The sequence below is a fragment of the Oncorhynchus kisutch genome, linkage group LG22 (assembly GCF_002021735.2).
Source record: "Oncorhynchus kisutch isolate 150728-3 linkage group LG22, Okis_V2, whole genome shotgun sequence".
Lineage (NCBI taxonomy): Eukaryota > Metazoa > Chordata > Actinopteri > Salmoniformes > Salmonidae > Oncorhynchus > Oncorhynchus kisutch.
Genome location: NC_034195.2, coordinates 21,268,114 through 21,294,825, shown reverse-complemented (window position 1 = coordinate 21,294,825; position 26,712 = coordinate 21,268,114). Strand labels below are relative to the sequence as shown.

At 44.3% G+C, this 26,712-nt stretch overlaps 2 protein-coding genes across 8 annotated transcripts in view; both read right to left on the bottom strand.

The window, feature by feature from the left end:
• Positions 1 to 22,880, bottom strand: part of LOC109867794 (septin-7) — a 30,700-nt gene extending 7,820 nt beyond the window's left edge. The window contains exons 1-5 of one of the 7 annotated variants that reach the window (XM_031801376.1): positions 22,308 to 22,880; positions 11,250 to 11,349; positions 4,007 to 4,113; positions 2,477 to 2,577; positions 2,170 to 2,304 (exon numbers count right to left, since the gene is read on the bottom strand). In XM_031801376.1, the coding sequence (XP_031657236.1) occupies positions 2,170 to 2,304; positions 2,477 to 2,577; positions 4,007 to 4,113; positions 11,250 to 11,349; positions 22,308 to 22,346 (482 nt within the window). In that variant the 5' untranslated portion in view covers positions 22,347 to 22,880. Of the gene's footprint in view, positions 1 to 2,169; positions 2,305 to 2,476; positions 2,578 to 4,006; positions 4,114 to 11,249; positions 11,350 to 11,616; positions 11,873 to 22,307 lie in introns of those variants that run through there. The other 6 variants (XM_031801377.1, XM_020457085.2, XM_020457086.2 and 3 more) reach the window with 6 other exon arrangements.
• Positions 22,881 to 23,549: 669 nt separating this feature from the next.
• Positions 23,550 to 25,482, bottom strand: LOC109867251 (C-C motif chemokine 4). The gene is made up of 3 exons (XM_020456307.2): positions 25,309 to 25,482; positions 24,901 to 25,021; positions 23,550 to 24,154 (listed from the first exon to the last, which is right to left on the bottom strand). Exons 1-3 carry the CDS (start codon positions 25,376 to 25,378, stop codon positions 24,040 to 24,042), a joined length of 306 nt encoding a protein of 101 aa, XP_020311896.1. The 5' UTR covers positions 25,379 to 25,482; the 3' UTR covers positions 23,550 to 24,039.
• Positions 25,483 to 26,712: the final 1,230 nt, after the last annotated feature.

Here is a 26,712-nt window from a genome sequence, read left to right as displayed (position 1 = left end):
TTAGTGAGGTCGGGCACTGATGTTGGGTGATTATGCATGGCTCACAGTCGGCATTCCAATTCATCCCAAAGGTGTTCAATGGGCTTGAGGTCAGGGCTCTGTACAGGCCAGTCAAGTGCTTCCCCAAACTGTTGCCACAAAGTTGGAAGCACAGAATCGTCTAGAATGTCATTCTATGCTGTAGCATTAACATTTCCCTAAGGGGCCTAGTCCAAACCATGAAAAACAGCCCCAGACCATTATTCCTCCTCCACCAAACTTGACAGTTGGCACGATGCATCAGGGCAGGTAGCGTTCTCCAGGCATCCGCCAAACACAGATTCGTCCGTCGGACTGCCAGATGGTGAAGCGTGATTCATCATTCCAGAAAACACATTTCCACTGCTCCAGAGTCCAATGGCAGTGAGCTTTACACCACTCCAGCTGACGCTTGGCATTGCCCATGGTGATCTTAGGCTTGTGTGTGGTCACTCGGCCATGAAAACCCATTTCATGAAGCTCCAGACAAACAGTTATTTTGCTGACATTGCTTCCAGAGGCAGTTTGGAACTCGGTAGTGAGTGTTGCAAACGAGGGCAGATGATTTTCACACGATAAGCACTTGATCGGTCCCGTTCTGTGAGCTTGTGTGGCCTAACACTTTGCGGCTGAGCCGTTGTTGCTCTTAAGACTTTCCACTTCACAATAACATCACTTAAAGTCGACAGGGGCAGCTCAGCAGGGTAGAAATTTGACAAACTGACTTGTTGGAAAGGTGGCATCTTATGGTGGTGCCACATTGAAAGTCACTGAGCTTTTCAATATGGCCAATGTTTGTCTATGGAGATTGCATGTCTGTGTGCTCGATTTTATTATCCTGTCAGCAACGGGTGTGGCTGAAATAGCCAAATTCCCTAATTTGAAGGGGTGTCCAAATACTTTTGTATATACTGTATAGTGTATTTTCATGTCTTTTCTTTTTTCCCAGTCAGTGACCACTAATAATTATGTCATGGTGGGATCTTGAGGGATTCTCTTTGTTATTCTCTCTGTGATGTTCTCACTCTGGCTGATGAGGGAGTAGGTGGACAAAGGGGCTCTTCTTCTCTGTGGCCTGAGAGAGTGAGTTCTGTCCAGGGACTGGAGGGGAGAGCTGGAGGGGGCAAAGCAGTAAGGGTGATAGGGGGGGGGGCTGTGGATTCCAGGAATATACAGACACAGAGCAACAGACCCGCTGTTACAGGTCAGAGGACTAAAGGGGGCATATGAAGTGTGGGGACAGCAACAGGGACAGACCTGGCAGAGGAGGGTCACATTCTGCATTTGTCTCCACATTAGCAGAGGCAAGGACTGACATGATTTCTGATCTCTTAATGCATTACCTTGTGTCGGTCTAACAACTGACATTTTCATGATCTTATATAATGTCACAACCACGTCAGTGTCCATAGTCCTCCTTATATGGCTACATATAATTACAGCAACCATTTGACTGGTTAAAATATGTAGGATTGGATAGATCCTAACACAAAAAGTGGGCCTAGCTGATTTGCTACGGAGGCTATCTACGGAGGCGTTTTTCTAAGCTGAAAATAAAGCATCCTATTCCCAGGGATTCTGAGCTCAGGGGCTCCTCAGTGAGCTGCCTCCTCCTGATTGGCTGGCTCAGTGATGGTGAGAGCGCTTCCATCTCATCCTCAGTCTAGTGGGTGTTATGCAACCTTGTAGGTCACAACATTGGCAGCCTACATCTCTCTCGGTCTTGCTTCCCACTCACATATGTGAACTCACGCATGCGCCTATTCTCCACTCATACATTCCTGTTCACGTTCGGGCTCACATACATAGGCAAGCAGAGATAATCGATAAAGGCACACACACACGCAATCAAAAGCATAATGTCATGACTTCTACAACACAGAGTTAATGCACATGGAAATACATGGCTACTTAGCAGCAGTGTTCATAGAGAACACTTTATAATTACAGTACACATGCGGTATAACATTTGTTATAATTTTAAATGTGTTTCAGCTCATACGAGTCTCTTTATCAGACAAGGAAAGGTGGGTAGCATAGGCTTCATATATTTAGCCATCAAAGAGTATATACTATACATCCTATGACATCAATGTAGTACTGGTACATGATCACAAAAGGACTGTTCTCCCAAGGTCTGTCAGTACTCACCCGTGGCCAGAGGGGGCGATGAAGTACAGGCAGCAGTGAACTCTGTTGTCTGGCATCAGTCGTCGGTTCACCCTGGACTCTGCATTCAGGAAGTCCTCACACTTACTGTCAATGAAGTTAATGACAGGCTGCCAGCTGAGAGGGGGGATGAAAGAGGTGAGAAAGAGTAAAATAGGAAAATGTTGTTCACCTCTACATTTAGGCTCTCATTGACACAGAGAGAATATTGCATATAGTCACACTCCTACACAACAAACAAACTCCACCATATCTTTCATACATGCTCACATTCACTCCCAATACTCACCAGTTACTATTGTCCACTGCATCTCCAAACCCTGGCGTATCGACGATGGTGAGAGTGAGCTGGACACCCCCTTCCTTCACCAGAACCTTGGACTGCTCCACCTGCAAAACAGTAACTTTAAGACATAACTCCATAGCTCCCATTTCATCTCTCAGCTCTCCCATACACTACGGCTCATCTATAGCTTAAATCATGTTAGTCCTGGGGGGGAAAAATGGCAGCTGTGACAGTGATATGGTGCTGGTAGATTTTTCACGGTTTTAGGAGACAAATGCATAATTCGTTTCCCACTACGGTTTGTTTCAGTTGCTCTCTGTTCGGCTGGTGCATACTTTCACAAGGGTAGTTATTTTGGGGCGACCTCTTTCATTCTCTCTAAACACGCAAAAACACATTCTTTGCCTTTGCAAAACACTTTAGTTTAGATGCACATTCTTTTCTAGCAGGGCATATATCAAGCACTCAAAATACTTTCGGAAGAGAGTGTGTGCGCGCGCGCCTGCATATCTGCTTTTAAATCAATTTCTGTGAAAGAGAAACAAAATACCCCAAAAATGTGCACCCATCAATTGCGTGAAATCTGAGTAGACAGAATGTGACCATTTGACAGACATAAGAGATTGTTCTGGAATATAAATACTCCCCCCCCCCCCCCCCGTCTCTCCCCCTCAGCCCACAGCAGCCGCAGCAGACAGCCGCACACAGCACACTGGGCCCAAGTCTACCCCTCTACATTTACACTGTGGCTTTGGTCTACCCCAACAGCTCCATTTCTAAACATTGGACGCACTCTTCAATGGAGGATCAAACACATCAGCAGGAACCACGGGGACCCCAGAGACACAACCAGAAATCTTAGGCCTCAACAAATCTGAAAAACAACTTACGTCGGTCTACATTCAAAATGAAGTCACACGGTAATTTCTTAAAAACAGCTTTGCAAAAGTGTGGTTCTAATTCAGGAAATGATGACTCACAAAGGTTACTAACTCCCACCTCAGTGCTCGCCGTGTGATGGAGATAAAACCCAAATATAGCAGCCAAACACTGCCCTAGTGTGTGTGCCTTTGCATATACATCACAAAGACAGAAAGCCGATGCCAAGGATGCCTCCGAGATGGGAGTCTTGGGTTTGGTGGGAAAGTCACCACATGGGAACATTCCTAACCTCCTACTGACCCCTTCAGGTCCCAAGAGGAACCAGAGCCCCAGAGTCCAACTCTCCTCCTTTTTGTCCCCATCACAAAGAGAGGCCACATAAATCTCCCCAAACACCCTTAACTAAAAAAAACAAAAATGTGCACCCATCAATTGAGTGAACTAGCCCCCCCCCCCAGTCTCGTCATCTGTCCCTCTTCTGTTTATCAAGGACATATAAGGACAAAACCATCGGCCGCTGTGACCATCCAGTGGTTATTGGGTTTGTTTGTATTGGCCTGAGAGCTTTGTGCTCTTTGCTCGTGTTGCACTTCCACATGTGGAGGAAGTGTGTGTGTGTGTGTGTGTGGGGGGGGGGGGGGTGTAGGCTACCTGCACAGTCTTCTTGATCCGTAGGGATGGGCCAGGGTAATCCTTGGAGTACAGGTCAGTCAGGAAGAGGGAGTTGATGAGCGTGGATTTCCCCAATCCAGACTCACCTATGGGAGGAGATCTGACGTCAGTTACATCATTGTCACAGTGAGGAATTCAGCATATAGCTTTTATCTGGCTATGCAGTATGCTTGGGAGTGACTGCTCTAGTGCTCTGGGAGGGTCAAGGGCGGGTTGCCTGGCATGCTCCAGCAGGACCACCACACCAGCAGCAGAGCAACAGCAGCATTACCCCCACTGTCCCAGCAGGGGGCACCCCGACCGCCTTGCTTTCCACCATTCCCAACACTCCCACATCAACCCATACTCATGTCAAATTTCCATCAGAATCACCCAAAAGGCTCATATTGCTTTGACTTGGGGCCAATACCAGGCAATGGCTAACTTTAAACACGGGCTCCCAAGTGGCACAGCGGTCTAAGGCACTGCATGTTAGAATGCGTCACTACAGAGCCTGGTTCGTTTCCAGGCTGTAGCACAACCGGCAGTGATTGTGAGTCCCATAGGACAGCGCACAATTGGCCCAGCATCGCCCGGGCTTGGCCGTCATTGTAAATAACAATGTGTTCTTAACTGACTTGCCCAGTTAAATAAAGGTTCCATAAAAACACCTCACAAAGCAACTGTCAACAATTGATGATGCAGAGGTTGTTGATTCCATTTGCCCCAAGTCTTTAGTGTTACACTCCTGATGGAAACACACATTTCCTGATAATGACTGACAGTTGATTTGTGCGGTTGCATGTGCTCTGCTCTGCATATAATACTGCAATGCAACCAAACCAGTCATTATGATGACTCCGTTGCCAGTTGTGAAATCCTCAGATAGTGTCTCTCAACCTTCACCCCTCACACAGACCCTCTCTTTGAGGTGTAGACTCTGGGCAGTTCACATCTGGCTGACAAACAGCACAAGGTCACAGGATCCCCCCCTGCCCCCTTCAAAACACACTGTTTAAGCAGGAGATAAGACACACCAAACCCACCCGCTGTCTGCTGGGTACACCTGTCAGCACCCGGCCTATGCTGGAGGAGGTCACCCAAACCAGGAGGGGGAGAGGATAGAGGGGCAGGCAAGCACATCCTACGCTACTCTGGGGGAATAGGTAGAGGGCAACAGAGGGTCAGGGGCATGTATCTAAAGCAGAGCAGACAGAGTGCCTGCAGATTACATTACTCTGGAGCTTGATAGCAGTTATGAAGGCATTTTAATGGAAGCCAGTCATACCCATCATCCTCCTGCCCCTCTCTGTGGCCCTGAAACCTGGTACTGGGATCTCCTGTTTCGCTCTGCCTCTCATGCATGCAAAATGGATCTACAAGTCCCAGATAGAGAGAGGCCCTGTTCTGAGTCTGGCTCCTGGGACACTAATCTGCGTTTTGGGTTGAACGAGACACTGGGGAGGACAGAATTAGGATCGGAGTTCACTGGATTAGAAAAAGAAAAGAAAACACAGGACACTTTAAATAACTATCTTGCAGAAATGCAGTATGAACTCTATTGTAATCCTGGTATAAAATATAGCCGAAGAGTTTTTATCTCTGGTCCCTAGACTAGAGCCTCCTCGTCCTTTGTTAGCTTGAGGGCGACTGCTGATGTTGGCTAGAAAAACAAATGAAGGGAAATGAATAACACGTGGACGAGAAAGGACATCAATCACAACGTGTTAACAGCCCATATATCTATTATCCTTTATACAGTAGGCCCATTATTACCACAAAGAACCAGACCCATTTTAGGTGACTCAAGGTCACCGTATCTACCATCTAAAATCCAACCCCCAGCTCATCTCCTCTCCATCCCCCCTCCTGCTGTGGACCTGGATCAATTACACCCCCTGGCCCCTCTTTCTCACCAAACATACCACACCTCAGCTGCACAACAGCCAGAACACAGGGAACTAACCAAATACCATAGAGCTGCTCCAAAGAGGACGCAAGCCAAATTACAGCTAATGTCCTGCGCAGTGTACTCCACTTATAACAACCACTGACCTTGGAGTTCATGGTAACTCATCGTGGTCAAAATCACAGGACAGCAACAGTCGACATACCACATACAGTTATTTAGGATCAGTGGCAGTTCTGTGGTGCAAACTAGCCGACAGTTTCGCCAATGATCGTCTCTCTGCAGTAGTTACCCCACCCCCGGAGGGCAAGTCCAACCCAATTAGCCTTCCTCTCAGTTTTAATTAAATATTGGTCCGCATGATCTCTGAAAACGCACTCTCCATAAATAGACCCTGTCCCTGACGACCAAAAGCTGCATGGATGGCTGGCTGGGTGACCCGCCCCTTACTTCCCCTCTTTCATAATGGGAACATTATGAGGGGGACAGAGAGGGAGAGACCAAGAGGCAGGTGAAGAGAAAACAACTGACAGGGAGGGAATGGAAGTACAGTACCTGCAGTTAGAGAGCGAGACAGATTGACAGGGGTATGGGGACAGACATACAGATGGACACACAGGACACGTTTCCCAGGAGATTCCTAACATTCCAGACTTTTATCTCTCCTCCCTCTTCCTGTCAACATACTAATGCCCAACCAAAAATGACCCCTGGGGTAGCAGCTGGCCCCAGACATCCTGACAGGCCCCTTTTACACTCCCCTGCTTAGCCCAGCCAGACCAGACCCCTTGCTCCTCTCCTCATCACCCCACATAAAGGGGCTCCTGGTGCTTCTGGTCTACGCCTGTAGCTCTTTTCCACTGACAAACACAGAGCTCTCCTCCCCTAACTAACAGACATGTGGGCCTGAATCACAGAGTGTAAAATGAGACATCTGGTCCACATGTACTAATGTCTATATGAGGAGAGAGAGAGGGGGAAGGAAGGGAAGAAGGGAGGAGAAAGAGTGTGTGTGTGTGTGTGTGTGTGTGTGTGTGTGTGTGTGTGTGTGTGTGTGTGTGTGGAGAGAGGAAATGTGAGAAGGGATGTTTAAGTGGGTCAGATAAGCTCTATCAATCAGGAGATGGGATGGCTGCAGTAGGGTCAAAAGGTAATCTGATCAAGATCTGCAACACACAAACACACCTCAACTACTATACAGCGGAAGACAAAGAGGATGATATACCAGATATACTATGCTATAAGGCAGTCTATATGAGATACTCTGGTAGGCTTACAGATGGACTAGCTACTCCACTGTCTATTAAAAGATCAGGTCTGTGCAGTCAATGGGAGTCAGTTTCCCAAGATTTTTGTGAGAGAGCGGGTAATCTATAAAAGATTCACTTTGAACCCCTGAGTCTAAACAGAAACTGACACAATCAGCACGAGTGAGGTCATACAGGACATGTGCACACTGCATTATACAGCTGCAGCAGCAGCCCCCCCCCCCTCCCTCACACAGAGTCACTCACACACCCTGAAGCAGTCCAACTGATCTCACACAAACAAAGGCGCTCCTGCTGTGTCTCATGCACATGGGCCATAGTAAGTCATTGTGAAATACATTTCCTTTTCTTAGTGGCTCATCTTGTTGCAATGTGATGACATGTCCTTCACCTGGAAAATCTGTGTCTGAAAACATCCTTTCTTTTCGTGGTTCTACGCTTTTGAGGTAGTGCCATCTTTTTAGTCAGTGAACAAGAGTCAGTAGATGACAGTAAGAAGACGAACCAGAGGAAAAAAATAGGTGGAAATAAACTGCCATAGAACAGGGCAGGGATCATCAACTAGATTCAGGCGCCGGACGAGTTTTTCTTGAGTGGAAGGTTGGGGGGCCAGAACATAATTAGAAATAATTTGTAGACTACAAATTTACCGCAAAAAGCACAAACGGATATAATATTTGACTAAAACAGAATATTTTTAAACCTTGCTTATATACAATCACGTCTCTCTTTTGCGCTGGAATACTCAAGAACAGATTCCCAAATCTAAAATGACCTGGAGCTGATTTCCTGGTGTTTTTACAGTCTTTAATGTCCTCAAAAATCTTGAGGGGCCAAATACAGACACCCGTGGGCCGCCAGTTGGGAAATTCTGGAATAGGGATGGGATAGTGGGAGGGGAGTATGAATGGGTAGTAGGTAGGGCTGAAATAGGGATGGGATAGTGGGAGGGGAGTATGAATGGGTAGTAGGTAGGGCTGGAATAGGGATGGGATAGTGGGAGGGGAGTATGAATGGGTAGTAGGTAGGGCTGAAATAGGGATGGGATAGTGGGAGGGGAGTATGAATGGGTAGTAGGTAGGGCTGGAATAGGGATGGGATAGTGGGAGAGGAGTATGAATGGGTAGTAGGTAGGGCTAGAATAGGGATGGGATAGTGGGAGGGGAGTATGAATGGGTAGTAGGTAGGGCTGGAATAGGGATGGGATAGTGGGAGGGGAGTATGAATGGGTAGTAGGTAGGGCTGGAATAGGGATGGGATAGTGGGAGGGGAGTATGAATGGGTAGTAGGTAGGGCTGGAATAGGGATGGGATAGTGGGGGTGGAGTATGAATGGGTAGTGGGTAGTAGGTAGGGCTGGTATAGGGATGGGATAGTGGGAGGGGAGTATGAATGGGTAGTAGGTAGGGCTGCAAGATATGGGCAATAAATGTAATTGCAATTTTTTTTGACCAAATATTGCGATTGTACTTGCGCTTTAAACTGAGTGTACAAAACATTAGGAACATGACAAACTGAACAGGTGAAAGCTATTCTCCCCTGATTCAGAGGGGTTGGGTTAAATGCAGAAGACACATTTCAGTTGAAGGCATTCAGTTGTACAACTGACTCGGTATCCCCCCCTTTTAAATAATGATTTTTAAGCCGTGAGACAATTACGACATGGATTGTGTATGTGTGCCATTCAGAGGGTGAATGGGCAAGGCAAAAGACTGAAGTGCCTTTGAACGGGGTCTGGTAGAAGGCGCAACAGTTTCCTGTGTGTATAAAGAATGTGTCACCACCCAAAGAACATCCAGCCAACTTGAAACAACTGTGGGAAGCATTGGAGTCAACAAAGGCCAGCATCCCTGTGGAACACTTGACACCTTGCAGAGAGTCCATGCCTTGACAAATGGAGGCTGTTCTGAGGGCAAAAGGGAGGGCAAGTCAATATTAGGAAGGTGTTCTTAATGTTTTGTACACTCCGTGTCGATCAAAAAACTTGGGTGAACTGAATCATAGAAAAAGAATGATAAGAAGCAAAGCATTTGACCGAACAGAACAAGCTTATAGTGAATCTAACAGATGAGGAACTGCGCTGTTTAAGGGCTCCCGAGTGGCGCAGCGGTCGAAGGCACTGCATCTCAGTGCAAGAGGTGTCACTACAGTCCCTGGTTCAAATCCAGCTCATATCACATCGTGATTGGGAGTACCATAGGGTGGTGCTCAATTGGCTCAGCGTCATCCAAGTTCGGCCGGTATAGGCCGTCATTGTAAACAGAGACTGGGATCTACTATTGGCACCGTGAGTAAAGAGAAGCTCAAGCTCCAAGTGTTGTAAGTTCTTAAGTCTTGTGAGGTGAACTGTAACAGTAGTCTATTTAGCCTCTACTTTGTTCCTATAGCATATCATGGATTTAGACAACCTGCTTTGTAGAGCAGCCCGGCTCTCTCAGATCTTTCCCAGGTTCAGTACAGAAATTCTGCCAGCTGGCCCAAAGGCCAGGAAACAGGTTTTTTCCATTCCAGAATTTTGGAGGGAAAAAATTGTCCCAAGCCAAAGTCCTGTGGCGTCAGTCTCACAGAGTGACATTGGAACAGTGGAGACACTTCCAAGTGACCGGGCTCTAACAGACGAGCGGATTCCCAAAAAGAGCCCCAGTCTGTCAAAACAGTGAACCCAGCTGGCTTCCATTACAGGCCAATCTTCTCACGACTACAGCTACAGCTCGCTCTACTGGCCCTGAGCCTGGGTGTGCGTTCTCTAACACTCTCACAGAGAGAGGGTGCCTGTCTGTCTGTCAGAGCTGGAATGGATGAGATTGCTCCAGAAGTCTTAACTGGTAGAGTTTCACAATAGTAGTGTCTTAAAGTGTAAATGTTATAATGTGAAAGTTAAACCGTGTGAGTGTGTGTCAGTGTGAGTGTCTCATCTTTGTGTTCGAGGCACTGTTGTGTTTGTTCTCTCTGCCACACTTCACATTAGTTATGTGTAATGTTTGGCTCAGCTGGGGTATGCAGTGGTTGGAGATAAAAGGAAGGAAAGGCCCATATGTAACAAGGCTGAAATCCAATCCTGTTGACATTGAATTCTGCCACTCTCCCTCTGGCACATGCAGCCCTTTCACAGTGTTACTTTACCAAACAGGAAACCCAAACCAGAGGGAGATATTCTGTATGTGGGACATGTCATGCTGGTTGGCTGTGAGAGAAAGAAAGTGTGTGTGTGTGTGTGTGTGTGTCTCGCAAGGAAGCGCAAGAGCGCACAGCTGGCATACATAAGACAAAAACCAAAATATCCAGTCTTGATTCCCATGGAAGGCAGCCCTTACATCAGTGAAGTATGATCAATAGTGTATTTCCTCACATCAATCGCCTCATGCAGAGTAACAATTCAATAAACATGTGATTGTGGTCTGTGAATGTGTGTGTGCGCGTGTGCATGTATAACCAACCAGCTCTCACAGTCACTGAAGAATCAGAAGTTTGTCCATTAATGTCAAATTTCAAAGGATACGTTTAGGCAGGTTAAGTTATATACATCAAAAACAAGTGCTTAGCACTGGGATAGAACACACGACCCTCAGAACAGTCCACAAAGCAAAACCCAGGCCTACATGATTCTAATAGCATTCACAGTTGCCCCTAGTGGTCGGTTTTGAAGTAATCTCCTGACGTCCTGTTTACCTGGATGGATGTCTACTTTCGCAGTGGATCTTGAGCAACCTGGCTGGTATAACCAATCACTCCTCCACTCTCATCTAATCTCCTCCGCCACCAGATTCCATTCCAAGTTCATTGGAATTCTGTGGTTCAATAATTCTTAAATGCACTCAGTTGACCAATTCACAGAGCTAGAGTTAAACGTTTTCGGTGACATTTTTACTTCAATTCCATGCAGAGAAATAGGAAACACACATTGATCTATACAATGCATTCAAAACAAATATGGGACCTCAAATGACATGCTTCATGTTCCTTTTTCACAAACAGACAGACTCACAAGCAGACACACATAGACAGACAAAAATTTACCCGACCAGGGAGACCCACACATAAAAAGAGAAGCAGACAAAGTGACTCACCAACAACCATTAGTGTGAACTCAAAGCCCCTCTTCACTGACTTCCTGTACACTTGGTTGGGGAGGTTGGCGAACCCCACATACCCCTCCAGATTCCTCTGCTGGAAGAAAACACACAGAGTTACTCTGGAATCTCCTGGGGTGAGAAAAGCACTTCTGCGTACACAGACACACAGAGAGACAAAGAGCTGGTTTTAGAGGCCATGATTAGTATCTCTGGCCCAGAGTGACAAAGCACCTTTGAAAGAATGGGGTGAAACGGAAACAGGGTTATGGGTTTGAGGTGAGTAAAATTACTACAAAAAAATAGGTACAAAAGGAGAGGAAGGAGGTAAGGTACTCTAACTGATCCTCCTGTGTTTATTTACAAGTCGTATCATATCCATCATATCCATCATCTGAGAGACGTCGTCATGGAGACAGTGGATCTCACACCAGATGACAGCCAACGCGTTCCCAAGTTGTGTGTTCTCCTTCTCTTGAGTACCGTATTTCTCCATTCCTCCCTCTGCCTGCTCTAATCTCATCCTCTCTCTCTCCCAGCGCGTTGTCACTCACGCTACACAAGGCAAACACAATTGATCACTGCTCACCCCTGTTCACAGGACCTCTCATGCGTGTCCCAATGGACAACACAGGGGTAGAAAAGGGAGAGGGGCCACACTAGTCACTCCCACACAACAGCCCAGTCAGACACTACCACCCTGAAAACGTGTCCTCTCACTCCTATAGTAACAAGGAGAGTCAGGAGACACACAACAGGGCTGCTTTGGGAGCAAACGCATTGTTGTGGTATGTCGGAGGTGTGCAGGCAATTACCCTAAATGCTTCCATTTGAGAAAAGGAGTTAGTGGAGTATTAAGCCAAAAAGCTCTACGACAATCTTCGTGTGTATCCTTTTCCACATCTCAAGCTTCATTAACACCACACCGATCAGAAGCTGGTCGATTTGAGGGGATTTAAGCCTTAACCCTGATTGAAGATGTAATAACAGTTGTGTTATTGTTATAAGCTGTGATAACAAATGTGTCCTAAGACTCCTTGCCCCGAAATAGACCAAGGGGCAGATGGGAAACCTTCCTCACCATCCCCTTCCGTATTTGAACAGATTCAGTGTAACAGTAAAATCACTGTGCAAAAAAAAAAAAAATGATAACAGGTCAATGGAGAAAATCAGGGCACATCCCGTCAAAGAGAAGTGGCTTATAAAACCAGATAATCCGTAGTAGCAGGGACAAAAACACCTAGGCTATTTTGACCATCAAATAGGCCCTATAGCTAAGCCCAGATCCATCTCTGCCTACCTACAGTGGCAAAACAAAGTATGTGAATCCTTTGGAATTAACTGGATTTCAGCATACATTAGTCATCAAATTTGATCTGATCTTCATCTAAGTCACAACAGACAAACAGTGTGCTTAGACTAATAACACACAAATGATTGTATTTTTCTTGTCTATATTGAATAGATCATTTAAACATTCACAGTGCAGGTTGGGAAATGTACGTGAACCCCTAGGCTACTGACTTCTCCGAAAGCTAATTGGAGTCAGGAGCCAGCTAACCTGGAGTCCAATCAATGAGATGAGATATGTTGGTTAGAGCTGCCTTGCCCTATAAAATACTCGCCAAATTTGAGTTTGCTATTCACAAGAATCATTGCCTGACGTGAACCATTCCTCAAACAAAAGAGATATCAGAAGACCTAAGATTAAGAATCGCTGACTTGCATAAAGCTGGAAAGGGTTACAAAAGTATCTCTAAAAGCCTTGATGTTCATCAGTCCACAGGAAGACAAATTGTCTATAAATGGAAAAAGTTCAGCACTGTTGCTACTCTCCCTAGGAGTGGTCGTCCTGCAAAGATGACTGCAAGAGCACAGTGCAGAATGCTCAATGAGGTTAAGAAGAGTCCTAGAGTGTCAGCTAAAGACTTACAGAAATCTCTGGAACATGCCAACGTCTGTTTACGAGTCTACGATACATAAAACACTGAACAAGAATGGTGTTCATGGGAGGACACCACGGAAGAAGGCACTGCTGTCCCAAAAAAAACATTGCTGCATGTCTGAAGTTGGCAAAAGAGCACCTGGATGTTCCACAGCGCTACTGGCAAAATATTCTGTGGACAGATGAAACTACAGTTGAGTTGTTTGGAAGGAACACACAACACTATGTGTGGAGAAAAAAAAAGGCACAGCACACCAACATCAAATCCTCATCCCAACAATTTTGTAAAGAGGAATGGTCCAAAATTCCTACTGACCGTTGCGCAGGACTGATAACAAAATGATTTCTGCAGTTGCGTGAGGTTATTGCTGCCAAAGGAGGGTCAACCAGTTATTAAATCCAAGGGTTCACATACTTTTCCCACCCTGCACTGTGAATGTTTACACAGTGTGTTCAATAAAGACATGAAAATGTGTAATTGTTTGTGTGTTATTAGTTTAAGCAGACTGTTTGTTTATTGTTGTGACCTAGAAGAGGATCAGATCAAATTTGATGACCAATTGATGCAGAAATGCAGGTATTTCCAAAGGATTCACATGCTATACAGTGGTAAGAAAAAGTATGTTCCTCCAGGGAAAATGGAACATTCATGTAATCAGGTCTGTGCATCAGCATGTGACAGTGGTGTAATCACCCACAGCACCCTACATCTAAATGATGCGATCTGTATCGATTGTGGCAATTAGGGTTGCACATTTTGGGAAACTTTTCATGGGAATTAACGGGAATATATGGGATTTAACAGGAATATATGCAAAAGAATCCTAATACCATTTAAATGTAGATGTTTTTTGCATTGGTTATATTTACCATATCATATGGAGACAGAAACAGAAACCGTTTACCTTATCATAAGTAGACATTATTGCAAATGATTCAATCGCACAATTCCTTGCATCTTGAGTAAACGTAACTTCTGGCACCGAAAGAAATGGCCGCCTCGCTTCACGTTCCTAGGAAACTATGCAGTAATGGATCGGATCCCAGCCGGCGATCCAAAACAACGATGCCGTAAAAGGGGCAAATGAAGCGGTCTTCTGGTCAGGCTCCGGAGACGGGCACATCGCGCACCACTCCCTAGCATACTACTCGCCAATGTCCAGTCTCTTGACAACAAGGTTGATGAAATCCGAGCTTGTGTAGCATTCCAGAGAGACATCAGAGACTGTAACGTTCTTTGCTTCACAGAAACATGGCTCACTCGAGAGACGCTAACGGAGTCGGTGCAGCAGCCTGGTGTCTTCACGCATCGCGCCAACTGAAACAAGCATCTTTCTGGTAAGAAGAGGGGCGGGGGGGTATGCCTTATGATTAACGAGACGTGGTGTGATCATAACAACATACAGGAACTCAAGTCCTTCTGTTCACCTGACTTAGAATTCCTCACAATCAAATGTCGACCGCATTATCTACCAAGGGAATTCTCTTCGATTATAATCACAGCCGTATATATTCCCCCCCAAGCCGACACATCGATGGCCCTAAACAAACTTTATTTGACTCTATGTAAACTGGAAACCCATATCCTGAGGCTGCATTCATTGTAGCTGGGGTTTTTAACAAGGCTAATCTGAAAACAATAGTCCTTAAATTCTATCAGCATATCGATTGTGCTACCAGGGCTGGTAAAACCCTGGATCATTGTTATTCTAACTTCCGCGACGCATATAAGGCCCTCCCCCGCCCTCCTTTCGGAAAAGCTGACCACGACTCCATTTTGTTGCTTTCAGCTTACAGACAGAGACTAAAACAAGAAGCTCCTGCGCTCAGGTCTGTTCAATGCTGGTCCGACCAATCTGATTCCACGCTTCAAGACTGCTTCAATCACGTGGATTGGGATATGTTCCGCATTGCATTCAACAACAACATTGACGAATACGCTGATTCGGTGAGCGAGTTCATTAGAAAGTGTTTTGGCGATGTTATACCCACAGCAACGATTAAAACATTCCCAAACCAGAAACCGTGTATTGATGGCAGAATTCGCGCGACACTGAAAGCGAACCACTGCTTTTAACCAGGGCAAGGTGACCGGAAACATGACCGAATACAAACAGTGTAGCTATTCCCTATGCAAGGCAATCAAACAAGCTAAGTGTCAGTATAGAGACAAAGTAGAGTCGCAATTCAATGGCTCAGACACGAGAGGTATGTGGCAGGGTCTACAGTCAATCGCGGATTACAAAATGAAAAACAGCCTAGTCGCGGACCAGGATGTCTTGCTCCTAGACAGACTAAATAACTGTTTTGCTCGCTTTGAGGACAATACAGTGTCACGGCCCCCAAAACATGCAGGCTCTCTTTCACTGCAGCCGACATGAGTAGAACATTTAAACCTCGCAAGGTTGCAGGCCCAGACGGCATCCCCAGCCGCGTCCTCAGAGCATGCGCAGACCAGCTGGCTGGTGTGTTTACGGACATATTCAATCAAGCCTTATCCCAGTCTGCTGTTCCCACATGCTTCAAGAGGGCCACCATTGTTCCTGTTCCCAAGAAAGCTAAGGTAACTGAGCTAAACGACTACCGCCCTGTAGCACTCACTTCCGTCATCATGAAGTGCTTTGAGAGACTAGTCAAGGACCATATCACCTCCACCCTACCTGACACCCTAGACCCACTTCAATTTGCTTACCGCCCCAATAGGTCCACAGACGACGCAATCACAACCACACTGCCCTAACCCATCTGGACAAGAGGAATACCTATGTGAGAATGCTGTTCATCGTCTACAGTTCAGCATTTAACACCATTGTACCCTCCAAACTCGTCATCAAGCTCGAGACCCTGGGTCTCGACCCCGCCCTGTGCAACTGGGTACTGGACTTCCTGACAGGCCGCCCACAGGTGGTGAGGGTAGGCAACAACATCTCCACCCCATTGATCCTCAACACTGGGGCCCCACAAGGGTGCGTTCTGAGCCCTCTCCTGTACTCCCTGTTCACCCACGACTGCGTGGCCATGCACGCCTCCAACTCAATCATCAAGTTTGAGGACGACACTACAGTGGTAGGCTTGATTACCAACAACGACGAGATGGCCTACAGGGAGGAGGTGAGGGCCCTCGTAGTGTGGTGTCAGGAAAATAACCTCACACTCAACGTCAACAAAACAAAGGAGATGACTGTGGACTTCAGGAAACAGCAGAGGGAGCATCCCCCTATCGACATCGACAGGACAGTAGTGAAGAGGGTAGTAAGTTAAGTTCCTCAGCGTACACATCACAGACAAACTGAATTGGTCCACCCACACAGACAGCGTTGTGAAGAAGGCGCAGCAGTGCCTCTTCAACCTCAGGAGGCTGAAGAAATTTGGCTTGTCACCAAAAGCACTCACAAACTTCTGCAGATGCACAATCGAGAGCATCCTGTCGGGCTGTATCACCGCCTGGTACGGCAACTGCTCCGCCCACAACAGTAAGGCTCTCCAGAGGGTAGTGAGGTCTGCACAACGCATCATGGGGGGCAACCTACCTGCCCTCCAGGACACCTACACCAACCAATGTCACAGGAAGGCCATAAAGATCATCAAGGACAACAACCACCCGAGCCACTGCCTGTTCACCCCGCCTATCATCCAGAAGGCGAGGTCAGTACAGGTGCATCAAAGCAGGGACCGAAAGACTGAAAAACAGCTTCTATTTCAAGGCCATCAGACTGTTAAACAGCCACCACTAACATTGAGTGGCTGCTGCCAACACACTGACTCAACTCCAGCCACTTTAATAATGGAAATTGATGGAAAAAATGTATCACTTGCCACTCAATGCTATGTCGGGTATGTAATGTAGGGTATCTAATCATTATATTAAGTGGCATTGTGTGGCAATGCCATTTAATATAATGATTACATACCCTACATTACTCATCTCATATGTATATGTATATGTATATACTGTACTCTATATCATCTACTGCATCTTGCCTATGCCGTTCTGTACCATCACTCATTCATATATCTTTATGTGCATATTCTTTATCCCTTTACACTTGTGTGTATAAGGTAGTAGTTGTGGAATTGTTCGATTACTCGTTGGTTATTACTGCATTGTCGGAACTAGAAGCACAAGCATTTCGCTACACACGCATTAACATCTGCTAACCATGTGTATGTGACAAATACAATTTGAACTAGTAGCAGGGTAAAGGTTCAATGTGAACCCAAAGGACAAGATAGACTATACAGTTTAAGTCAGAAGTTTACATACACTTAGGTTGGAGTCATTAAAAACTTGTTTTTCAACCACTCCACAAATGTATTGTTAACAAACTATAGTTTTGGCAAGTCGGTTAGGACATCTACTTTGTGCATGACAAGTCATTTTTCCAACAATTGTTAACAGACAGATTATTTCACTGTATCACAATTCCAGTGGGTCAGAAGTTTACATACACTAAGTTGACTGTGCCTTTATACAGAAAATTGTCATGGCTTTAGAAGCTTTTGATAGGCTAATTGACATCATTTGAGTCAATTGTAGGTGTACCTGTGGATGTATTTCAAGGCCTACCTCTAAACTCAGTGCCTCTTTGCTTGACATGATGGGAAAACAAAAGAAATCAACCAAGACCTCAAAAATAATTTGTAGACCTCCACAAGTCTGGTTCATCCTTGGGACCAATTTCCAAATGCCTGAAGGTACCACGTTCATCTGTACAAACAATAGTACTTAAGTATAAATACCATGGGACCATGCAGCCTTCATTGCGCTCAGGAAGGAGACGCGTTGTCTCCTAGAGATGAATGTACTTTGGTGCCAAAAGTACAAATCAATCCCAGAACAACAGCAAAGGACCTTGTGAAGATGCTGGAGGAAACGTGTATAAAAGTATCTATATCCACAGTAAAACGGGTCCTATATCGACATAACCTGAAAGGCCGCTCAGCAAGAAAGAAGCCACTGCTCCAAAACCGCCATAAAAAAGCCAGACTACGGTTTACACCTCACATGGGGACAAAGATCTTACTTTTTGGAGAAATGTCCTCTGGTCTGATGAAACAAAAATAGAACTGTTTGGCCTTAATGACCATCGTTATGTTTGGAGGAAAAAGGGGGAGGCTTGCAAGCCGAAGAACACCACCCCAACCGTGAAGCACAGGGGTGGCAGCATCATGTTGTGGGGGGTGCTTTGCTGCAATAGGGATGGTGTATTTCACAAAATAGATGGCATCATGAGGAAAGAAAATTATGTGGATATATTGAAGCAACATCTCAAGGAAGGAAGTTAAAGTTTAGTCACAAATGGGTCTTCCAAATGGACAATGACCACAAGCATACTTCCAAAGTTGCGACAAAATGTGATGAAAGAAATAAACGCTGAAATAAATCACTCTTCTATTATTCTGAGATTTCACGTTCTGAAAATAAAAAGTGGTGATTCTAACTGACCTAAGACAGGGAATTTTTACTAGGATTAAAATGTCAGGAATTGTGAAAAACTGAGTTTAAATGTATTTGGCTAAGGTTTATGTAAACTTCCGACTTCAACTGTAATTGTTACGAATTGAACTTTAATTAAATGAGTCGACTCTTCATATGGGAAATTTCATTGAACAACAAAAGGGAATATTGAATGACCCATCGCATATCCCCAAAAAGTTTTCAACATTCATCTGTAAAATGATAGTCTAGAAACTAAAGCATTGGTTGTCTTCCTCTCAGGTGTTCATGTCTTGAACATCAGACTGAGGCCTCATCTTCACTGTCACTTTCCAACCTTATTGAGGATGGCTCGTCGTCAGGCTCAAAAAGCCTCAAATTTGCCCGGATGGCCATACATTTTTCGACCCTTGTAATTGGTCAGCTTGTTTCGTGCTTTGGAGTGTGTGTTCCCAAACAAGGACCAGTTGCACTCAGAGGAGGCTGATGTTGGTGGGATTTGGAGGATGGAGGCAACAGGGGAAAGAGCCTCAGATCCTCAAATTCCCTTCCATCAGGTGGCTGATGAGATATGTTGGCACGACTGCCATATTACATTTCCATCCCAAAGCCCTTGCTTGGAAGTATATTTTGCCAGACTGCCAAGAACCTTGCCCTCCTCCAGGCCAACGTGGCGAGACACGGTAGTGATTACACCATAGGCCTTGTTGATCTCTACATCAGACAGGATGCTCTTGCCAGCATACTTGGGGTCGACATGTAGTGCTGCGACATTTGTATGGGCTTCAGGCAGAAGTCTTCACGCTTTTTGATGTATTTCAGAACTGCAGTTTCCTCTGCTTTGATCAACAGTGAAGTGGGCAGGACAGTACGGATTTATTCTCTTACATCTGCAAGCAGTCTGAACATCAGACAGGATGGCATGGACTCCCTCAATCCGTGCAATGGCTACTGCTATAGGTTTCAGGAGTTTCAGGCTGCTTACCACTCTCTCCCAAATACATCATCCAGGAGGATGCTCTTGGTAGGGCTGTCTATATCGGCAGACTGCGATATGGCCATTTCTTGGAGAGACTCCTTCCCCTACAGGAGACTGTCAAAAAATTATGACAACACCACCCCAATGGGTGTTGCTGGGCAGCTTCAATGTGGTGCTCTTATTCTTCTCACTTTGCTTGGTGAGGTAGATTGTTGCTATAACTTGATGGCCCTTCACATACCTAACCATTTCCTTAGCTCTCTTGTAGAGTGTATCCATTGTTTTCAGTGTCATGATGTCTGTGAGGAGCAGATTCGATGCATGAGCAGCACAGCCAATGGGTGTAATGTGAGGGTAGGGCACCTCCACTTTAGACCAAGCAGCCTTCATGTTTGCAGCATTGTCTGTCACCAGTGCAAATACCTTCTGTGGTCCAAGGTCATTGATGACTGCCTTCAGCTCATCTGCAATGTAGAGACCGGTGTGTCTGTTGTCCCTTGTGTCTGTGCTCTTGTAGAATACTGGTTGAGTAGATAAATGAGTAGATAAGCAAATGAGTAGATAAATGAGTAGATAAAGCATGTCTGGTTGGAGGGGTGGCTAGGCGAAGAACATTCAAAAATCTCTTCCAATACACATTGCCTGTGTGCATCAGAGGTGAACCAGTCACATACACAGCTCGAGCAAGTATTCATCAGCATTTCTCTGACTAAGTTCCTCCATTGAGTCAAAAAATAATAATATTCCAGGAAGATCATGAGCTGTTGCTATCGATAAGGTGTATGATTCATCATTTTCACCTCGAATAGAAGTAGAGGGACTTTTGTCAGAGTTGTTTGTTGTGAGGGCTGAGGAGACTTTATGCACTTGGTCAGATGATTCTGCATCTTTGTTGCATTCTTCACATATGATTTGGCACAGTATTTGCAAATGTACACAGCTTTTCCTTCTACATTAGCTGTAGTAAAATGTCTTCACACATCAGATAGAGCCCGTGGCATTTTCCTGTAGAAAAAAACAAGTAAAAAAACTAAAACAATTCCATGTACAGATAAATAGTTAAGCAGTTAAATTAAACAACTCCTTTGTTAGATAAATGTTTTAAAATGAAACATGTATGGAAACAGGTGAATTAACACTCATCAGTTAACACGCTCAAGCAAGCTAAAACCCACATGGTAGCAAAAACTAACTAGCAGAAATGGTTAACAAGTTAGAAATGATTTAAACACATTTTGCTGTAGGCTACTATTTACTAGTTAACAAAACATAATGTATGTCATATAAAATATATTTACCCCACCCAGTATTGTAATTAAAACTTACCTGAAAGCTTGTAGTCCTTGGCCCAGACAGTGTAGTAGTGTGGGCTCAATAGCATCTCATTAGTGTGCAAGATCTTGAGAATCAGCTGTACATGTGATGGGAGAGTGCACTGTGCATGCAGAGGATTGCAATTCCATTGAATTGGGGATAGTTTAACCAAAATATGCCACAATACCTAGAATTAACTTATGTGTATCCCACAAAAAAAGGTTCACTGTTATAAGCTAACTTTTTAAAATAAATTTAAGCAAAATTCCCAGGCTTAACTTCTCATGGAAAATTTCTGGGAAAATGCCTGAAATTTACCGGAAAGTTTCTGACCCTTTGCAACCCTAGTGGCAATCAAGAGTTTTTCAATTTACACATGTACATTATTGGTGGAAAATAACAGGTCCAAGCAAAAGGTCACATACATAAAGGGTTCATGACCGTCAATCCAATATTGATATCTTGCTGTTGTTTACAGTTCACTATGTGTACAGGCACATAGTGATTTTAAATGGCCCCAAAGCAATTTCCATACTCCCTCCCTACCCATGCTGGATTATATAACTTTGCTGTGATGTAATCTCAGCTCTCTCATCACCTGGAGTTAACACTAACAGACGGTAGAAACTAGAATTATTGGGGACCTTTTGAAGAGGGACTGACGTAGGTATAAATACATGAGTATGAGACAGAAAGAGAGAGAGAGAGAGAGAGAATGAGAAGAGAGAGATCCGAGGACTGTGAATAAAGATGTGTGTGGTGCAGAATGAAAAGCACACCAGGGTTAGCTGGATGACAGCAACTGCATTCGGATTCTGTTAGTCAATGCAAATGTGTCAAATGATCACGTTTTTCTGCATTCTAATACAATAATGAACTGAACATGTTCAATCAATATTTGACTAAGACCACTTTTTATAGCCTAGGCCTATAATGACATCATCAAAGACTACATAATAGCCTTCATCACGGACGCAAATTTTAAAAAATGGCCTAGGCGTGGAAACAAAAAAATGAATGGAAACATCATCTTATAAATTCCCTTGTGGATTCTTAAACGCGCATAAGTATGCATGGCCATTCCTCTACACGACCGGGCGCGGAACCCTTCTCTTCTTGTCAATTATAAGCGAGAATGGAGTCGAATAAACCCGTACTCTGGCCGAGAGCTATATGGAATAGGAATTGTCTATGTGAAATCAGCATTTTCGGTCACATTCCTCTTATAGTATTGCCATGGACCATAATGGAGTTCTAACGTTGGAGACAACGTCGGTTGCATAAAGTCATTGGTTTCAATTCATTCATGGAAATGTTTAAATCCAGTTCACGCGAGACAGAATATCAACATTGATTTAATGTGATCAGAATAACACTTACTGCAATGCTGGCAACTGTAGATTCTGGTCGTTCGATCATTGTAGTACTAGTGTGACACCACCCACCCAGGAGCCGAAGAAATCAGGCATACAAAAATAAGAAAACTACGAAACAAAAGCGTTAGAGACGCTGCTTTCAAAAGACACGTCCTATTCAGGCAATTTAACGTTTAAAAAAAATGTAGCAACAGAACCCTAATGCCTCTAAACGGGCCCAAAATAATGGAATTGGGTAGGTGGTATCGACATACCACTAGTAAAGCATCATGAACAGCAGAAGGGATTTTTTTTCTCCAAGCTACAAATCTCAAAAGGCGATTGTGTCCTCCTTTGGAACTGCATGCCTATTGGCTAAAGACATCTAAAATTGTGATGTCAGACAAGATCCGCCAGCCTACCGAATTCTATTGGTTCTAAAGGTGAACTGTCTGCATTGTGGCCAGCCGAGCCTTTTACCTCGAATCTTTTACGAATGCCTTGGACTTAAATACCAAAAATGCGCAGTTTGATTTGTATATTTCACAGGTCAAGTATCGCATACATGTGTGCTTCTTCTTCGGATTCTCAACAGGATAATCAAGAAACAGAAACGTAAATGAATTCATCCCACATTGTCTTTTGACATCCGCCGTATACGGTCTAGTTGCGCTCTCTTGTGGCTGTGCAGTTGAAGTAGCTGAATTAGGCCTATTAGTTATGTTCTGTTAGAATGCACGTTTGTTGAGTGTAAAATTGTGTTTTTTTTGGCCAACGCACATTTTTGGAATGTGACACACACACACACACACACTCTTCCTCTGGGTATCTGACGCTCAGCAAAGGTAAAGCAGCACTTCTCCTGCCACATGACATTCGAAGACCTACACAACACACACGTATGGGTCAGTTTGGGTCACACACACACACACACACACACACACACACACACACACACACACACACACACACACACACACACACACACACACACGCACAAGTTAGAAATCCACCACTAGAGGTCAGTTGCAGATAGCAGATGAGCATCAGAATTAGCTGGCCACTTCGTGGTTCTTTGTAGCTCAGTTGGTAGAGCATGACAATTGTAACTCCAGGGTAGTGGTTTTGATTCCTGGGCCCAGCCATATGTAAAATGTATGCATGCATGACTGTTGCTTTGGATAAAAGTGTCTGCTAAATGGCATATAACATGTGTTTCATGCTGAAAGGTTTAGACACAGACACAATTAAGTAGCCTACAACTGAATGTGGTTTAGATATATTTTTACAGTCCTGTTTCATCAGGTAAGCATTAAAACATAGAGAGATGCATTAAAACCAACAAATGGTTTATCCACATGCATTTTAATTCATTGAAGGCAATCAAACAGAATGGGACTATAGAAGGTTGTTCCATGGGACATTCTATGGAACTACATTCTAATTTAATCTAATCATCACTATGCACAACTCATTCAGAACATATATGTGTTTTACGGATTCAAAAAATAAATATTGACTATTGATCACAGGCATGAAATGGTAAAGAGAGAGGTATACACAGCATTACAGTTATATGAAGATCATTTAGCTTATCTATTTGCCCAGATAGACCCGGGTGGTGTTTTGGCTCAGGACCTTGACTGCTCTCTCTGAGGCAGAGTTCTAGCCATGTCCTTCTTGTGTAACCGAGTAATAAAATAGGTTTTGAAGGATTTGCTTTGACGTTGACATAGATGAGGGTCACATCACCATGGTTACAGGAGTGGCGTCTGCTTCCCAAAGTTCTTGCCGTCCAGGATGTTGATGTAGTCCTTCACCCATCTGTCTGAGGGCCTGGCACACACCTGTCTCCCCTTCTGGGTCTTAAACCTGAACATAGAAATGCACTGTTATCAGCACAGCATAACAGTATGAACCCCATAGGGAAATGCACATACAAGATACCGTTGATACTGACACCATCCTTTTTTAGATTATGATGTGACTTGTGGTGCAGCGGTCTAAGGCACTACAGCTCAGTGCTTAAGGTGTCACTACAGACCATGGTTCAATTCCACGCTGGGCACAATTGGCCCAGTGTCATCCAGGTTTGGCTGTCATTGTAAATAAGAATTTGTTCTTAACTGACTTGCATAGTTAAATAAATCAAATCAAATGATCTTATTTGAGAAGAAAATGCCCAATGTGAAAGTGAAGTAGTGAAAATCAATCACATGAAGGAGGAATATAGCACATTCTGCATTTTACAACAGGGGTAAACTCACAACAACATTGAATTTGACCCCTGGATGATAAGAGGTTGTTGTGTCTCTCCTTGTGGATTGATCTCTAACACAGATTGCTTTGAGGATTCGGCCACTAATGGGTAACCCTAACCCCCTGTAACTGTCCCAGTCACAGCATGATTGAATCAATGACTATGTCTGTCTGACACCTGTTTCACACTACTTTTACAACATATCACCGTTTCTTTGACATTTCATTCATTTGAATTCCTACATACGGTACGGCATCTTGAGTGTTTGAATCAAATTGTGATAAGCCTAACTCTCATCGCCACACACATATCCACTTACACACACATCAATAGTATAAGTACAATAGGGTTTACTCACATAACTGCCGGGTTAGAGCACTGCTGGCTGGTCTTTGTGTAACCCACCACTCTTCCTCTGGGTATCTGACGCTCAGCAAAGGTAAAGCAGCACTTCTCCGGCCCGCTTGACATTCGAAGACCTACACAACACACACTTATGGGTCAGTTTGGGTCTCTCACACACACACACACACACACACACACACACACACACACACACACACACACACACACACACACACACACACACACACACACACACACACACACACATGCACACACACACACACACACACACACACACACACACACACACACACACACACACACACACACACACACACACACACACACACATATCTGGCCCCCACAAATATAGTTAAACACTTCCACACTCAAACATACAAACATTCCAGTTGTCACTTACCTTCGCTAAATGTGATGGCACTCAGTACAAGAACAAGCACAGACAGCATAGCAAGACGAGGGGTGAACATGCTGGCTCAGGTGGGTTGGAGATTAGATGAGGAGAAGTCTGCTGTGAATACTGGTCTCAAGCTTTCTTGTCTGCTGTGTGGTGGAGGGAACAGAGGACCAATATTTATAGTCTGGTGAGAGTGTTAGGGGAATATCCAGAAAGTGATAGCCTCAGTCACCTTTGATTTTTATTTATTTATTTACATCTGATTGACATTTAATATGTGTACATGTGGGTGGGTTTCATCCCATGCATCAGTGTGTTGCCTTCTCCCGTTATGACATGCCTGTATTTCACTTCCCTTTTTCGCCATTGGTTTTTACACCAGAAGTACATCATTTGTGGGACTTTTATTTCTATAGCCTGTTGATCTGTTGATCAGCAAAACTATTCTTAGAGTTAGATAATGAAAGAAAAACCTCAAAGTAGCCTATATAAATTGCACAAGAAGTATATACATTTATGGACTTTTTAAGGTATTGTTTCTCTTTATTCACTATTGAATCAACACTAGAAATGCTACACTGATAAACAACACTAGTTACTGTTGACGCACCCGTGTGCCATCAAAATCCCCATCAAAATCTGTCAGTTTAAACTAGAGATATGTTTTTTTTTGCATGGGCTGGTCTCAATCTACCACTTCCACCTATGTTGACCTTCCGCATTTGTAGTGGAACCTGCCCGAGCTCTACGAAGTCATATGACCACTCTATGGAAAGATGAGACTTCACGAACACAATGGCAAAAACATGTTTTTTATATACCTATAGAAGTCCTAAAACTAGAAGTCAAATAACTAAAGGCTTAGACTTTAAGAGGTTAAATCTGACCAATATGCTGTGTGGTATGAAAGGGTTACCATACATTTCAAGAACCTTTTAGAATTCTGAAGAACCGTAGATGCTATGTCAAGAAACCCACACTTAACTCAAAGGTTCTTTATCAGGCAAGAGTTGTCCAAGGAATCTTAAGAGCTGAGGAAGAACCATTAAGAACATTCCTTTTTTTGTCAGATCTCATGTACTGTAATGCTCAAATAAATGAATACATAATTCTGTGCCAGGTTATATTTAGGCTATCTGGTATAAGTGCATAAACCTAAACTTTAGGGCTTAACTGTACACGTGCCAAATAGCCTACACAGCCAATCGCCAAATAATTATTCGGGGGAACGGGCAGAAAATTGAATGTCAATCCACGGAGGCAAAAAATACGTTGTCGAAGTTGAATTCAATAAGACCAAAGCTGTGAAAGGAGAGTTGAAAATAAAGAGAAATGAGGGCCAGAAAAGCAATGTTTGGGAAATATTTAAGTTGTAAAAGAGGATGATAGCAGTGCTGGTGGCTGTTA

What these genes read in the sequence shown, in the direction of transcription:
- LOC109867251 (XM_020456307.2), bottom strand. Translation starts at nt 25,378, where the DNA reads ATGTTCACCCCTCGTCTTGCTATGCTGTCTGTGCTTGTTCTTGTACTG. An exon ending in TGCCATCACATTTAGCGAAG is followed by an intron (nt 25,022 to 25,308) that starts GTAAGTGACAAC and finishes TGTGTTGTGTAG; the next exon opens with GTCTTCGAATGTCAAGCGGG. An exon ending in TGCTCTAACCCGGCAGTTAT is followed by an intron (nt 24,155 to 24,900) that starts GTGAGTAAACCC and finishes TTCTATGTTCAG; the next exon opens with GTTTAAGACCCAGAAGGGGA.